The sequence below is a fragment of the Balaenoptera musculus genome, chromosome 1 (genome assembly GCF_009873245.2).
Source record: "Balaenoptera musculus isolate JJ_BM4_2016_0621 chromosome 1, mBalMus1.pri.v3, whole genome shotgun sequence".
Classification (NCBI taxonomy): domain Eukaryota; kingdom Metazoa; phylum Chordata; class Mammalia; order Artiodactyla; family Balaenopteridae; genus Balaenoptera; species Balaenoptera musculus.
The window spans coordinates 31,428,882-31,445,363 of NC_045785.1; the positions used below are offsets into that span (position 1 = coordinate 31,428,882).

Genomic DNA, 16,482 nt, shown 5'->3' on the forward strand with positions numbered 1-16,482 from the left:
AGGCAGCACTGGGCTGCCAGGTCTGCAGCACAGGCCCCCACTTCACCACTAACTACATCTATGACTGGGTTGCCCCCTGGTTTACCCAGAACAGTGTAGTTTACACCCATTGCTCTGGCATAATTATCAATGGCATCCCTTCCGCTCTCAACAGTACCCTGATTTGGAGTTTAAGTTAACATGTTCATCCCATCTATTACCCTAAACAATGTTCTTTTACTCCTCTGGACTTCAGTTCCCATAATTTGAAAAAGGATACAGGATTAGATGGTATTTTAAGCTTTTTTTTAAATCTGTTTTTGTGATTTCCAATTGTTTTAAAATTAACTAAAGTAATCCAATCATGAAATTAAAGATCTTTCAACCTCTACCTCCCTCCTTTCTATAAACTGATGTATACTTTACTCCAACCAGTTGAGACCCAACCTAACTATGTAAGCAGAACTTACACTGAAGGGTCAATAATGAGTATCTCAGAAACCAGAAGAAATGAAAAATGAGCTGGAATCGGTACAAATTTTGTATACTGTATTCTACTCATCTCATCCCCTGAACCGCTTCCTGGTTTGGATATCATACATCAATTATGCCAGGCCCTGGATACTCCCCACCATGAGTGAGATCTGTTGGTATGAAACACCATTTTCACCTAGACCTCCTACCCTAAACAGAAATGGGCCAGGAGATGATATCTGGACACAAGGCATGAAATTCCTGCAACAGGACAGAACTTGGAAGTCCTGAAACATAAGGCATTTTAACCATATGAGGCAGCAAAAGAAGAAGAAGAAATGGATAATGACAGAGTGGGACAAGCCAATGTTCCATCACCCCAACCTTCTATTACCTTAGGCAAATAAAAAACTTATTCTGGAGTAAATACATTTATTGATACCCATTTTATATAGTTCAATGAAATAATCTATAAATATAAAAGCATTTTTTTTTTTTTGGATATCACCATGGTCCATGTAAATACTCAACAGTCAGAATCGTCTGCAGGAAGCACTCCAAGTCACACGGTTAGGTTTACAGACCTGAATATACATATTTCATTAAACAGTGGCACTTATGTACTCAAGTGGTCCAGTGGCTTTGGAATACATGACTACTGGGCATGTGGAGTAAAAATAACGTGTAAGTTTAAGTCAATGGAAAAGGGTATCAACCTTCAACAAAAAGAAACAATTATGAATTAATATCCTAGGTGAAGAAAGTACCACAGTTGACACTTGGCGTCAGAATACTGAAGACGGAGTATGTTTAACGACACGTCGTGGTGCCATGTGCTCTCTTCAAGTCCCAGTGGGCAGTCCACCAGCGCCTTAGGGTCATTCAGGATCAACAAAACAGCAATTCTTAAAGGATCTCGATAGCTCAGAATAAAAGGAATGTGGGGGCTGGTATCAAGTTTAAAGAAAAGTGAGCTACATAATTCAGTGACATAATGAGTTTCCCTCCTAAGAGGAGGAGATTGCGGGGAAAACAAATTTTTTTTTAATTCCCTTTGTTACAGTGATCAGAATCATTTATCTAACGTGGGAGCAAGAACCCAGGTATCTGGTACCCAAAACACAGGTGCAAAAATTTTCTTCTGTTTTAAAGTTTGTTCTTCAACACTTCCGAGGGAACTAATGCAGCGGCCACTGTTGAGCCTTGCTCTCGACTTGATGCAGCATAAAATTTTCTCATTTCTTCAGAAACAAATACAGGAATGTCCTTTGCTGCAGTCAGACCATGTGTCTTCTGAGTTAGCAAGCAAATGCATTTAGAAGGTCTGAGGTGTGCAAGGTCCAAAATTGAAATCTGAGAGGCAGTGTTAGAACTTAAGCAAGGCAGGATTTTCAGAGACTACTCAAATGAAAATCTAAGCGAAGCATATAAAAACTCAGTTCTTTCTATTATTTTCAACTGGTAATTGACAGTAACATTCTCTGGTAAGGATGGGTAAGTGATGTTATCTCCAGGTCCAAAATATCCCAACTACTTAAAGTAGGACCCCCAAGAGGAGAAAGACACTTGAGGTCTGTGGTCTATAGAATTCTTTTTTGCCATTTTTTTAAAAAAAAAGAAATAGTAGCTTCAGTTGCACACCACTGGTGAAGGGGTTTTCATCCAAATGAGAAACTCTACCCCTTGTCTCTAGTGCAACAGGCACCAGATTCCCACAAGCGGCAACTTCCATGTCCTGTAGCACGTGGCATCTGACCCTGGAGTGAAGAATAAGCTGGCACAGACCCCGACCACCGGCATTCAGGCTAGATGGCATTTCGTGGCGTGCCGTTGTGTGTCAACGCTTTCAGGCTGGGGGCACTGGTCTGGTGACCACAGCTCCTGTGAGAAGTCACACCCACCTCAAAAACCTCATGAATAGCTTTTCGGAAACAATGGAAGTTGTAGTCTATTAAACCTGCAGGAGAGAAAAAGGAGATCAGGCCTCCTGAATGTCAACTGTGAGACTATCTACTAGGAAACATTTGGTGACGGAAAAAAAATAATTGATATGTATTTAAAAACATATATCCAATTGAGGAATTCTTCACACTGGAAACATGATGAAGCGTATGCCCAAGTGTTAACACTGGTTACCTCTGGGGCCTGGAAGTGAACAGGGTAAATAAAAAAGCAATCAGAAAAAAAAAAGAAAAAAAAAAAGCAATCAGGGGCTTCCCTGGTGGCGCAGTGGTTGAGAATCTGCCTGCCAATGCAGGGGACACGGGTTCGAGCCCTGGTCTGGGAAGATCCCACATGCCGCGGAGCAACTGGGCCCGTGAGCCACAATTACTGAGCCTGTGCGTCTGGAGCCTGTGCTCCGCAACAAGAGAGGCCGCGATAGTGAGAGGCCTGAGCACCGTGATGAAGAGTGGCCCCCGCTTGCCACAACTAGAGAAAGCCCTCGCACAAGAAACGAAGACCCAACAGAGCCATAAATAAATAAATAAAAATTTTTTAAAAATAAAAAAAATTAAAAAATAAAAAAGCAATCAGGAAGACAAATTTGCTAAGAAAATTTACAATGAAATCTAAAGTGAAAGTAAAATACTTTTTGATTTATCAAGCTTTTCCTTTTACAAGTCTCTGAGGCAGCCAAAGAAAAGCTGAAGGAAACAGTTGGAACAACAGTTTTGCAAACTGCTCAGTAGAGCCATGGGGTTGGGAGGTGTCAGAGAGGCCCATCAGGCAGAGCCTCAGGAAGCCTGCTTCCCCTATAGGGGAGGTAAGGCAGCTCCGTCCTCATCTGCTTTATGAACTGGCTTCCAAGTAAGATTTTGGTCAAACAAAGGGCTCCCTACAGGTACATATGGACACATGACCAATTCTGGCCACTGAGATAAATTCAAGTGTGTGAGACTTCTGTGAAGTCTCCTTAAAAGGAAGACTTCCCTATTCCTCCCCATTCCTCCTTAATGTCCAGAATATGGATAAGATTGCTGGAGCTCCAGGAGCCATTCCAGATCACGAGGAGAACTTGAGAATAGAAGCCAGTGCTGAGAAGGGCAGAGCAGAAAGAGAGGACTTACATCCTCGAGGATACTGGGATGTAAAGACAGCACACAAGAAAGAAATCACAACAATCTGATGTTAAAATGACTACTGTGAAAGAAGTCCAAAGGTGGGAGAGCCAAGTGCAGGGCAAGAGCAGCAATGAAAGCTTCAGGTGTGAGGCAGAGCTCTGAGGATACGGGCAGGATTTAATCAGGCAGGAAAGAAGAGCAGAATCTCAAGACAACAGCAGGGAGCTGGCAATGAGGAAACACAGCACACAGGTGGAAAACAGGAAAGACACTGGTCTGGCTGGAGATAGGGGCAGAGAATTTTGGGGAGAAGTACTGGGAATGGAGTCTGAGTAAGCAGGTTAGAGTCAAATTACGGAGGTCCTTCAGATTCAGGAAAAAATAAAAGTTTTAATAAGTTCAACTACATTAAAACTGACTTCTATGCAAATGGTAAAATTAAACTGACAATCAAGGAAATGTGAACACTGGCTGGATATTTGATGATATTATGAAATCACTGTTAATTTTTTTTTTTTTTAAACACATCTACTGATGGTAATACTGCTATGCTTTAGAAAGCGCACTACCTCTTACAGACGCCTGCTGAAATCTGTATAGACAAAATGATTTGATGTTAGAGATTTGCTTCAAAATAACCCAGTAGGGAAAAAGGTATAGCAAGCAAATAAGAATGGCTATGATTTTGATAACTGTTGAATCTGGGTGATAGATAAAAAGGGGTTCCTCACATTATTTTCTCTACTTTTTTATGTTTGACAGTTTCCACAACAAAAGAGCAAAAGATAATAATTTAGTTGTGAGGAGGATATACAGCAAATAAGATTGACCATGTCTTGATGACTGTGAAAGCAGGGAGATGGGTACATGGAATTGCTGTGCTAGTCTACTTTTGTGTATATTTGAAAATTTCCATAACCAAAAGTTTTTAAAATTTTTAAAGATTAGAATGGAGAAAAATAAAGAACTCCTAAGAAGTACAAAAAAACACACAGTACAAAAAAGATAAAAGTATATGAACAGATAAATTACCAGAGAAGGCACCTGAACAGACATAAAAGGGTACCTGCAGTGAAAAAGATGCTTGCTCTAACCCGTAATTAAAGAAATAAAAACCAGAGCCAAATGAGATGCCATTTCACACCTACCAGACTGACAATAACTAAACAGTCTAACAATATCAAACATTATCAAGGACCTGAAGTGACAAGAATTCCCACAAAGCACTGTCTGGGGTGAAAATAAAGCCACTTTGGAGAGCAATTCAATAATGCCTAATAAAGCTGAAGACATATGTCCTCTATAAATTCCACTCCTAAATACTTATTACTCTTGAGAAATTCTCCATATGTGCAAAGGCAAACTTGTTCATGAGCATTTCTTGCAAAACTATTTGTAATCTTAAAAATCATCTACATGTCCAGCAAGAAGAATATAAATTGTGGTACATGCAATCCATAGACTACTGTGTGGCAGTGACAACTGAATGAACGAACTGGAGCTACATCTATCGATATGGATGAATCTCAAAAACAATCTTGAATGAAGAGAAACAAGCAAGTTGCAGAAGACAACTTACATTTGGACATTATTTACACAAAGATACATAATACCCTATATTGTTTAAGGATAGATATGAAGTGAAAGACTGAATCATGCACAGGAAAAAGAAAACACTACAACAGAGCGCAAGAGGGGGGTTTCAACTGAGAAACACACAGAAGACAAATATGTATTTGTCATGTTTCAGTTCTTAAGCTCAAAGGTGAATACTCACATTTTTCTTGTACCCAGAACACTTTGTATATCTAAAATATTTCATTAATATCAACATCAGTGAAATAATATTAATTCATTCAATATTAATTAATATCACAAAAACCCAGGCAGAAGAGCAGGGACTTGTTGCAGTGAATAACAGAGAGTTACTATAGATCCTTGAGTAGTTAAATAACATGATAAAAGGAATTTTCTGAAAACTAGTCTGCCTTTAGAATAAAAGATGATACATGCTGAGCCCTTAATATATATGTTGAATGCAGCACCACAGGCTGGAGGAATGAGGACCCGGATTGGAGTCACCAACAGTGGAAATGGAAAGGACACCCTAGAAACAGTTCCAAGAAACAAATGGTAAGATTTGATGAAAACTGAATGTAAACACAGGAAAAGAATGGAAAAAGGAAAACACAGAATGCCCTCTGTGAGATGATCTGCAAGAGCTTCATGGGCAATTACACCATACGATTACCTGACTGCACATAGCTAAGCTTGGGACACCAGAAAAATGGCATAACGAGTAACAGAAGTAGAGTAGCCGGGAGGGTCATGAAACAAAGGGGAAAATATTCATCAGTTTTTGACACCATGGACAAGATAAAATATTTAAGTGAAGATGTCTTACTAACAGCTCCAAACACAGGATGGAAACACAGGCCCAAGCCAGAGTTGGAGAGGTGAATTTTTCAATCAACTACACAGAGAAGATTAACTGAAGGCACGGATGAGATGCGCTGACCAGGAGAATTAAGTGAAGAAGTGAGCAGGAGACCTGGCTCTGAAGAACACTCAGAAAAAGAAAAACAGAAGAAACAGGACAGGTGGTCAGAGAAACAAACACAGAGAAGAACCCCGGCGAGTTCTGCTTTAGGGAAGCAGGGAGAAGCAAGCTTGAGGGAGGAGGGACTGACAGGGTCACATGCTTCAGAAGCCTGAACAGGCCACAGAATGAGAAAAGGCCACTGAATGCAGCAAGAAGGAGACCAGGTAACCTCTCAAACAGCCTCAGCAGACTGGTTCAGGTGGAAGCCAAACCGTAGGCAGTTAGACAGGTAATGGAAGGATGTAAAATCAGAGAGGCTGGAATAAAAAACTTGATTTAAAATAAAAGACCAGAAAAGGGCAGGAGAAAGTCTGCACTGTACGTGGACGGGAAGGTACAAAAGTAGTCTGAGCTGGTAAATCCTCTAACACTGCAATATTGTTTTTTCTTGCTTTCAAGAACCTAAGAAATTATGACAAAGAACGTAAAGAAAGCTTTTTAAAATGCATTACCTTTTCGTTCAAAACTTTCTTCCCTAAGGATGCAGACCAGTGCCAAAAATTTAGTCACCTCCTTTAAATACAAGACCGTTGTGTTATTCAGCTTGATGATGGCCATAGATTCTTTGTCGTAAGCACTTCCACTTCCATCTTCCTTTAACCTGTTTTAAAACAAAGTATCATTCATTAGAGGTTTCCCAACTCAGCATTTTGTCACATTTGCACAATAAGGCTTTCCACCCAGTTTCCTGAACATCTTTTTTTTTTTTTTTTTAACATCTTTATTGGAGTAGAATTGCTTTACAATGGTGTGTTAGTTTCTGCTTTATAACAAACTGAATCAATTATACATATGTTCCCATATCTCTTCCCTCTTGCATCTCCCTCCCTCCCACCCTCCCACCCTCCCTATCCCACCCCTCTAGGTGGTCACAAAGCACCGAGCTGATCTCCCTGTGCTATGCGGCTGCTTCCCACTAGCTATCTATTTTACGTTTGGTAGTGTATATATGTCTTTTGAGAAAGGAGAATGCCGGCTCGCCCTTATTGGAACAGAAGCTGTGTTTAGCTATGGGTGCCCAGCCCATGCTGCAGTATTCATTCCATGCGCTCACATCACCTTGTTCACCTAGGATGCATGGAACACAGCAGGTTTCCAATCTTCCCTCACACTAATTGGTGCTGACACCCTCTACAAATAAAGAAGGACCTGAAATATGAAAACTGCCATCAGTGAAAAAGGAGTAAATACAAAAACTAAAATAAATAAATACGGTCCCGTTCAAAAAACGTAAATCAAGAGTCAAGTAAGCAGGACTTCCTGGTGGCACAGTGGTTAAGAATCCGCCTGCCAATGCAGGTGACACAGGTTCGATTCCTGGTCCAGAAAGATCCCACATGCCACAGAGCAACTAAGCCTGTGCACCACAACTACTGAGCCTGTGCTCGAGACCCCGCAAGCCACAACTACTGAGCCCACGTGCCACAACTACTGAAGCCCGTGTACCTAGAGCCCATGCTCCGCAACAAGAGAAGCCACCACAATGAGAAGCCCGCACACTGCAACAAAGAGTAGCCCTGCTCGCCGCAACTAGAGAAAGCCCACGCGCAGCAATGAAGACCCAATGCAGGCAAAAAAAAAAAAAAAATCAAATAAGCAGCAAACTGAACTTCAATAAAGCATACTGAATTGCACCCATATATTGTGTTAAGAATAACGAAGTAACAGCTATTTCTCTTCTTTTTTATAATGTACTTTATCATATATAATGTAGTTTACAGTGTACCTTATACTGAAAATAAACTTTATAACTAAATTTGATTTTTTTAGTTATAAAAATTGGCTTATGAAAATTTGATTTGTTTTAAAGAAAAAGCGAATGTTCTACTCATCCATTTTTAAAATTAGGAATAGGAACATGAAACTTTTCTGCATAACCTACAGACAAAATCTCATTTTCACTGTGGAAAGAATAAAAACAAAGGAGAGCATATAATCACAAAACTGAAAGGGAGACAGGAATGCAAGACAAGAATAGACAGGTAAAGAAGAGGTAACACAAATGCATTCTCCTACCCAGAGGCAGCTGGACAAAGACACTGACAAGTCAGGCGGAGAGAGCAAGGTAAAGGGTAGGGACAGAGAGATGAAAGAGGAATTTAGACTAGGTAGAGCAGAGAGGAACAACAGATAAAGGACACAGGTATCAGAAAGCAAAGGTAATGTCAGAGCATCAAGAAAGTGCATTGTGAGGACTGACATTAATACATGAGATGAATCAGGGCTATTAGAGGCTGCAGAGGTTACTGGCTTTTGAAACACCAGTAAGTTCACCAAAGTTTTCACTTGTCCTCTGGGCTATTCTACAAAATCACTTCTTTGCCAGCTTTTACAAATTTCTGTATAGAGTGTGGTAAATTTGCATGAAACAAGAGTTTATATTTTAGAGACTTATTTTGGAAACTGAGATGTACAGGTCAAATGTTTATAAGTTCTTCTGACATCCAGAATTCTGATTTCCTTGTTTCTGAGCTTTCTGAAAGATTAAGGATCCCTCAGTTCCACAAAACCTGAGATTAAATTAGGAACCAGTACATACTTTGTTATTCAGAGTGTTTTAAATAATTAATCTTATTTATTGATCTAGCTAAGTCGCAGTAGCGAGAAGACACAGTACAAACCCCCCAAATAATAGCAGGTGAAACTTTCAGTGATAGTAAGTCTGGCACTAGTCACACCGCTCTCATCCACCTATTCCGAAGGAGTAAGACCCAGCAGCCCACCCACACAGAAATCATGCTCCAAGTTGAAGCACTACGGTCAGAACAATTCTACTTCATACAGTACTTGCTAGACGCCTCAGAAATTAATCCCCCTGACAAATCAAGCTGGTAGTCTTCCCCATATCTGAGATCTTGCAGAAATATATATGTACAACTTACCCATATATACAAGACACATCAATTACAACATCAATCATGTCACAGCAAAGTTCATACGACTGCATATCCACAGGAGAACTGTCCGTTGCAATGTAGATTTTGCTGACAACATCGAAGAGAAAAGCTTTTTCAATACCTGAATTCTTGAAAAAACAAAATTGAGTGTTCATTTTTTTTTTAAGAATCACAATTTGTAAACTTATCAAAGATCTTGAATCACTGATTAACATCCAAGAGCATTTTTAATTATACAACCTAAAACCAAAAGAGCAAATAGTACTTGCTTAGGAGACACTTCTCTTATCCAAAGAATAAAAGTGGAATTATTTCTCTGCTCTGATTTACTGACATAATCGCACCAGTCAAATTTGTTTTTTCTTCATCCTCTTTACTTAAATGAATTATTTCCTAAGACGCCGCACACACACCCAAAAAATTCTCCAAAAATCAAGCCATGCTACATTTTCAATAATCCTTTTTGTGGCAATAATCAACCTCTGATTCAAATGACCTTGCTACCAGAAAGGCTTGATGTGGCAATTAGCAAACCATTAAAGAATGTTTCACGTTAACATCTAGCATAACCCAAAAAGCTCAAAGAATTGGGGATCACTACACATTGAGTCCTTCAAAGAAATGTTTGGGAAATACAGTGGCTGAATGCTAAATTTATTGGAAGAATATCCTTTTTTATTAAGCTGAATCCTCAAAATAAGAAATGTGAAATATGACACAGATTATAGTTAGCAAGGAAAGGATCAATTTTTCAATGTGACCTCCAGTAAGGCAGAGATTAAGTCCAATTCCCAAAACCCAGTCTACCCTACTTTCTACTCTTCCTTCAGGAAACAGATACCATGAAGATATTAATTCAGAAAGCATGAGAAAATTTTTCATCAGGGCATTTTAAAACAAAAAAAGTGAGTATTAAGGAAAAAATTTAGAAAATAAGCCATTTTTTAAACGTTTTTATTACTTACTTTACATTTAATCGTATCATTAGTCCTTAAGCTTGATTCAGACTAATTCCAGCCATTTTTTGGAGAACTTGATAACACAAATATATTCAACAAAAACGGAACCAGAAACTACAGTGAATTAAATAGCTCACTTACTGATATAAAGATATTTAATAGATTTTCCAAGGTCGGTAGTTGTGGGATAAGTTTCTGCACCACCTTACTAAAGGCTTCAAATATTGAATGGTCATAGATACTAGTCAAATAAAAGCTGAAAAACACAACATAGTTTGATTAATTTGAAAAATCTTAAGTCCAGTGACAATTATCATGATACATAAAATTTTAAGTTTCTTAACATTTGATTTCCGTAAGTTCAAATAAAGCCTCTTTATCTTGTGTACCATCCCCATCATGCAAGATGACAAATGCAGTTTCCCCACCTGGCTTGTAGCTCTCCATCCCTTTATCGCATTTACACAGAGGGCAATTGAGGCAGTACTCAGGAAAGCATTTTCAGATGCAGAAACCTGAATATTCACCTAAGTCTTTGCAATCTGATCCAAAAACCTTGGTTTCTTAAGCCCATAACTGACAAAAACCAAGAGAAAAACCAAGAGGAAGCTCATAGGAGATAGGTGACATTTATTAAATAAGAATACAATACAGGTCTCTACTAAAATGTTACCGCTTCAGAAAGTTCCTTCCTGACCCCCCTACCTAAAATAGTACCCCTGTACCCATTACTTTCAACCCCTTTCCCCTAATTTGTTTTTCTTCACAGCACTGGTAAGTACTTAAAATTATACTATACATTTATTTATAAGTGCTTCTGAGCTGTCTCATTCATCAGAATATAAGCTCCATGAGGACAGAGACTCTGTCAGCCTTGCTCACAGCTGCAGGCCCACTACCCTGAAGAGTGCTCATAAACATCTGGTGAATAAATGAATGAATAAAACTGGAGCTTAGAATTTATGTAAATAACATATTAAGGAGGATGAGAGCAGGGGCTCTAGAGAGAATGGAACAGCTATCTGGAGGCCTAAGAAGATAGACAGTGAAGTAAATTTTGTAGATTTAACAAAACACGTATTTGAGAGAGAGACCTTTAACAATAACAGTGTGGTCTACTTTTACCTACTGTACCTACTTTTTCACTCAGGAAATACCTACTTTTTCACTCAGGAAATACCTACTTTTTCACTCAGGAAATATACTCTTCGTTATAAAGTTGTATCCATTATATAATTATAAACACAAATTACAAAGTCAGAGACACATAACTGTTTATATCACACTTTGTACCTAATTTAAAGATACTTTCAAAGAGCTCACCTAAGAAGCTAACCTAGATGGGGCTCTAATCTAGATGTTAGAACAACGGCACAGGTGAGACCAAGATGATCCCCCCACAGGCACTAGGGTCAAAGGAATATTTTAGCAGTGTGAGAAGGTCCTGCAGGAACTATGAGGCTTGGAGGCGGATGGGGACAGGGAAGAACCTCCAAGCCACAGGGCATTTTATAGTAAGCTAAGTTTCTGGAAATTGGAAATCAAATACAGCCTCATCCATAGGCCTGCTAGTTACTAACAAAGCTTAATGCTGTTAACAAGGCCTAGCGCCCCACAGAGAACTGGAAAAAGGGATGGTGCGTACCAGTGAGGTGGGATGCCCTGGAAAGGGACACAGACATGGTGTTAAGAGGATGAGAAGGGTTCCCATGGGCACTGGAGAACACAGGATAATCATGGCTTAAAATCCATCATTCGTGGTGGAAGAATAAGATTGAAGAATTTTATGGGAAGATACTTTCACTTTCTCCTACAAATACTGCTGAATTTTTTTAAAGCCTGAATTACTTGCACATATTTTAATCCAGGCTAGAGGTCAATGAGACTTTTCTATGTGGTTTCCTAGGAGAATAACAGAAAGATCTTGGAGCCAGAGGCACTAGAGAATATCAGGGGTTGAAAAATGGGGGTTGGCTTGAGCCTATAGAAAAGTCATTATAACAGACCAGGGATAAGGAAATAGCTATGGTTTGTCTCTCGCCTGCTTCCCCTTTAAGCTGTTCATATCATCAAAAGAACATTTTCTTGGGTACTTTTTATTAGTCATTTCTACCTAAACCATAAAAAAATAAATAAATAAGATGTAGGAAGTATTTCTTATACACTTTCAGAACACAAGTACACAAATCATCAATCCTATCTAGTAGGTGTTCTTTAATAATTTCTTAATATTTACTTATGAATCGGCAGTTCTTTAAACTTGAGAGTTCTTTAAACTTGATAAGATACACTCACTTAACCCAATTTTTAGAGATTCATAAAAGCATAAAGTGTTTTAAAAAACATAAACAAGATACATTAGAGTCCAGACTTTAAAGTGTACCCTCTTTAAAAGGCTCTTCCTACTGAAAGAGATACTGTGGAAGCTCAAGCTACAGACTTTTACAACAAATGCGACAGAGATTCCTTGAACTGAGGCAAGAAGGAAAATAATAATAATAATAATAATAATGAAACCAAGAGAGGGGAGCCCCAAAGCAGATTTATGTCATGAGGAAACAGCCTGACTCCAGTCTCCTGAGATGAATTTGTAAACACACCTACAGAAACACACTTCACATGACTTCCACCTCTGGGAAAATGCAAAAAAGGGGGAAAGTAGCTTCTCAATAACATCAGGCTCCCAAACCTGCTTGAATTCAACAACAAAGAGATCAAAAACATTACAGATTTGGGAAGGGTATACCGGTAACAGAGAGCTACGTGTTTGTAATGACAGAGATGGGAATACATTTACACACTTTTCAGGGCTCTCATATCAAACACACAGGTTGTTACCTAAGGTGGAGTTTTTCTAGCCCAGCATCTGCAAGGTCATCATTGGCCCTTTGATGAATGTCCCTCTGTGTTTCTATTTTGTGATCATCAGACAGACCATCAACTTTGTGAATAAAAACCTCAAAATTCATGTCTGGGTTAACTTTGTAGGCTTTAGAAACAGTAATGTGAAGTCTTGTTAAAGCCTCCATGTAGTCATCCTGTAAGTCAGAACAAAATATTTTTTAAAAAGAAATCTTACGTTAAGAAAGCCTCAAACTACCTCTTTCCCCAACCACAGAAAATATATTATCCTAATTATTCATAAATATTCAAACATCCAAATATATTAACTTATACCACTAAACAGATTTTCAATCGCTCAAGATAAAGAATTCAACTACCAAGTTAATGCTTGTAATTTTTAATACTGATAATATAAGGAAAGGAAATGGGAAATGGACACTTCTTCCCAAAAGAATTTTTAAAGTAATCCCAGCTCTGCCATTCATTAGATGTGTGACTTTAAGCAGGTTGCTTAAACTCTGTGATCTCAGTTTACTCATCCATAAAATCGGAATTACAGTACCTACCTCCCAGTTTTGTGAAGAAATTAATTAGGTCATGTATACGAAAGCATCCATTACAGAGCCTGTCACTCAGAAAGCATTCCTAACTAACGCTTAAGCTTAGAAAAAGTAAGATTCTTAAGGATGGAGACACGTCCCATCAGTCTGAGTGCCCGCCACATGCTAGGCCCTCAATAAGTGCTAGTTGGGCTAAACCCTACTTGGTCAACTAAAGAAACTATTCACTTTACTATTTACTGACTCAGTTCTCACATTCCTCCTTATATTATGGGCACTGATGAGACCTTTTCAGTGAGTGACATCACTACTGTAATAGTTAATAGAGTACAGCAATATCTACTATTAACAAAAACGGAACGCTGCTCACTAACTAGAACTCAGGGATATAAACCGTATCTCCTAGTCATCTGATATTCTGTACTTGTACAATGGCATGCCTGTTCCCAAAGCACCTCTGCAGGTACATCTCTTGCACTGTTAGGGAATCTACTGGCCAAGAAATAAGCTGCAAGAAGCACATGACAAATAAACAACTTTCCTTTGTTCCTACATCTTCCGTCACCAGAGAAGAAAAGTAAACAGTATCATTTCTAACTACCTGTGCATCAATGACATATATCAAAGCTCCTGTTCCCCTGAAGATCATCTCGTAGTCAAAAGTAGGGTCGAAAAAGTCCATTTGCCCAGGAAAATCCCATATTTGGAAATTCACAAAGGAGCTATTTGAAATGTCATCTTTGTAAATCTTGTTGGTACTTTCCAAAAAGAGGGTCTCGTTGGGTGACATTTTATGAAACACCACCTGTCAAAAGAAAGAAAACAATTTAATGACTACTCCACTTTTTATTTACAATACAGAACTCCACCCTGAATTAACATAATTTAAAGAACTTGATCCTACAGCAAAAATTTTAAAAGAGGTAAAAAGTGAATGGTGTATCCACTGGAACCCACTATCCTTTAACTTCTAACAGAAGACACCAAATTATTGAAACCAAATCACCAGAAAAGCTGAAACGTTTCTGCTATTTTTCTGTCTGTATTCAATACTAGCAGTAGCAATGTCTCTCATTTCAGTTTGATTTTTTTTTCTGTAAAACTATCAATTCTGCCAAAATCTGCTTTAAGATTATGAAAACTTACAGCTAAAGTTTAGGCAGTTTTGTTCACTGAAAACTTATCGGAATGCCCACATCAGGCTCTGAGAAATAATCAGAAATGAAACTGACTGGACCCTGCCCTCAATGGGTTTGCAGTCTTGTGGAAAAAATGAAACAAAGGCAAATTATACCAAGCAGAAAGTGACATATTGAGGGAGGAGGAATATATGTGGGGAGGGGAAAGAATGGGGGTTGACAGGGAAAAGACAGCTCCCAAAGAAATGGTAAAGGCAATTGTTAAGAATCACAATTATCACAATCTATACAATTCTAACACAAAATTTGCCTGTTACTTTCTAGATGAGGAAAATGGATAGTTACTCCCAAGGCTTAGTGAGTAACAAGTGAAAAGAATTAAAATCAGTTTGCTAAAAACCTACCATAAATGTACTCAGATTTTGCTGTAAAGGTAAAAGTAAGATAAATAAAACACAGTAATCCATTACATGTGGAAGAAGGCTACTTTTTAAAAACATCATGTCTACAGAATATCATGCAGAGATTTATTTTGGAGAGACCTCTGCAACAGAGTGGAAAGGGCAAAAGGCCAGGTATCTAGCATTTTATCGCCAGCTCACTTTGTGTGTAAGAGCGATGGCTGATGAAGGAGGTCAACCCTGCCTCTATTTCCCCCTCATTAAAAAGTGAGGAACCCTCCATCCGTTCCCGACATTCCCCAAGTGAAAGCACATGGACTGACAAAGGTCTGCAAATATTCTCCAGGTCTCAAGATTTTTGTAGCCACACACAAACGGGGGAAAATCACTAGTAATTACACTCACCGGGCCACAAGTACTAAAATAGGTGGAAGAACAGCCCCCAAATCCCACAAATGTCACAGTGAAGTCTCCTTCGTACTAGTATCAAGAGCAGGCACTACAAAGGCCAAAGAGTTAGTCACTACTCTTTCTGACGCTGCTCCCTGGGGCTCACCTGGGAAGCCCTGAAAATTCAGATCACCTGAAGTGAGAGACACAAACACAACCGGGTCCGGGGAGGGAGTGTGGGAAGTTCTCCAAGTTAGAACCGGGGAGCAAGTCTCAGTTTCGTGAATGGCACAGGGGCTGGGTCCCAGGAGGCGAGGTCCCAGGCGGTGCCACGGGCACCTGCCTCGCTCCGGCCACTCGGGGAGCGCGGGGACCCGGTCGGCCTCGGCTGACCTGGGCGTGGACTCCAAGATCAGGGTCCCGGCGAGGGCCGCGCCCAGGCTCTGCTCCCCGGAGGAGAAGAGAAAGCGCGCTGGGACAGCCCGGCCGCCGCCCTCCTCGGGGCCTCCCCCCCGGCGGCCACCCGCGCCCCCGGGGAGAGGAGGGAGGGGGAGGGGCGGAGGGGCCGGCGAGGCCCCACTCACCTTCTGGATGGAGGACTTGCCGCTGCGCCTGAGCCCCATGAGCAGAATCCTAGGCTTGGAGCTGTCAGCGCCCCCCGGGCCACAGCCTCCGCCGGCCCCCGCCCCAACCCCGCCGCCCGCGGCTGCCGCCTCCTCTTCTTCCTCCTCCACGCCGTAGCCGAAGTCCTTTGGGAACGAGTCCGCCGGGCCGTAACTGCCGGCGAGGGGCGTCTCCTCCGCCCCGTACTGCAGGGACATGGTGCTGGAGCCGCCGCCGCCCGCGCCCTGACAGGCCACGCCAGGCCGAGCCAGGCCGCCGCCTCCCCAGGCCGCCGCCGCCACCGCCCCCGGCAGCCGCCACCGCCATGCGGCCCGCCCCCCGGAGCCCGTCTCTCATAGGCTCGGCGCCCGGACCCGGCCCCTCATTGGCCGCCCGAGCTGCCACTCGGGAGCAGCAAGGTAGGTGGTGCCCGTCACGTGCCCGGAATCACCTGACTCGGAGCCGTGGAGGGGGGAGGAGGAGTCACGAGGAGGGTGGCCCGGCCCGACCGAGCCCTGAGCCCTCTGCCCTCCGCCCCAGCCCGCACTTCGGTCCTGCCCAGCCACGCACCT

The 16,482-nt window shown here is 40.9% G+C and overlaps 1 protein-coding gene across 1 annotated transcript; it reads right to left on the reverse strand.

Moving 5' to 3' along the window:
• Positions 1 to 898: 898 nt before the first annotated feature.
• On the reverse strand, positions 899 to 16,219 carry RRAGC (Ras related GTP binding C). The gene is made up of 7 exons (XM_036849641.1): positions 15,892 to 16,219; positions 13,979 to 14,182; positions 12,812 to 13,011; positions 10,115 to 10,229; positions 9,000 to 9,142; positions 6,570 to 6,718; positions 899 to 2,410 (listed from the first exon to the last, which is right to left on the reverse strand). Exons 1-7 carry the CDS (start codon positions 16,126 to 16,128, stop codon positions 2,259 to 2,261), a joined length of 1,200 nt encoding a protein of 399 aa, XP_036705536.1. The 5' UTR covers positions 16,129 to 16,219; the 3' UTR covers positions 899 to 2,258.
• Positions 16,220 to 16,482: the final 263 nt, after the last annotated feature.

Bases quoted from the DNA above. Each gene is read 5' to 3' on its own strand.
- RRAGC (XM_036849641.1), bottom strand. From the start codon at position 16,128: ATGTCCCTGCAGTACGGGGCGGAGGAGACGCCCCTCGCCGGCAGTTAC. The intron at 14,183-15,891 runs GTGAGTGGGGCC...TTCTTTTGACAG, and splicing joins GCAAGTCCTCCATCCAGAAG to GTGGTGTTTCATAAAATGTC. The intron at 2,411-6,569 runs GTAATGCATTTT...TCTCTCCTGCAG, and splicing joins AGAAAGTTTTGAACGAAAAG to GTTTAATAGACTACAACTTC.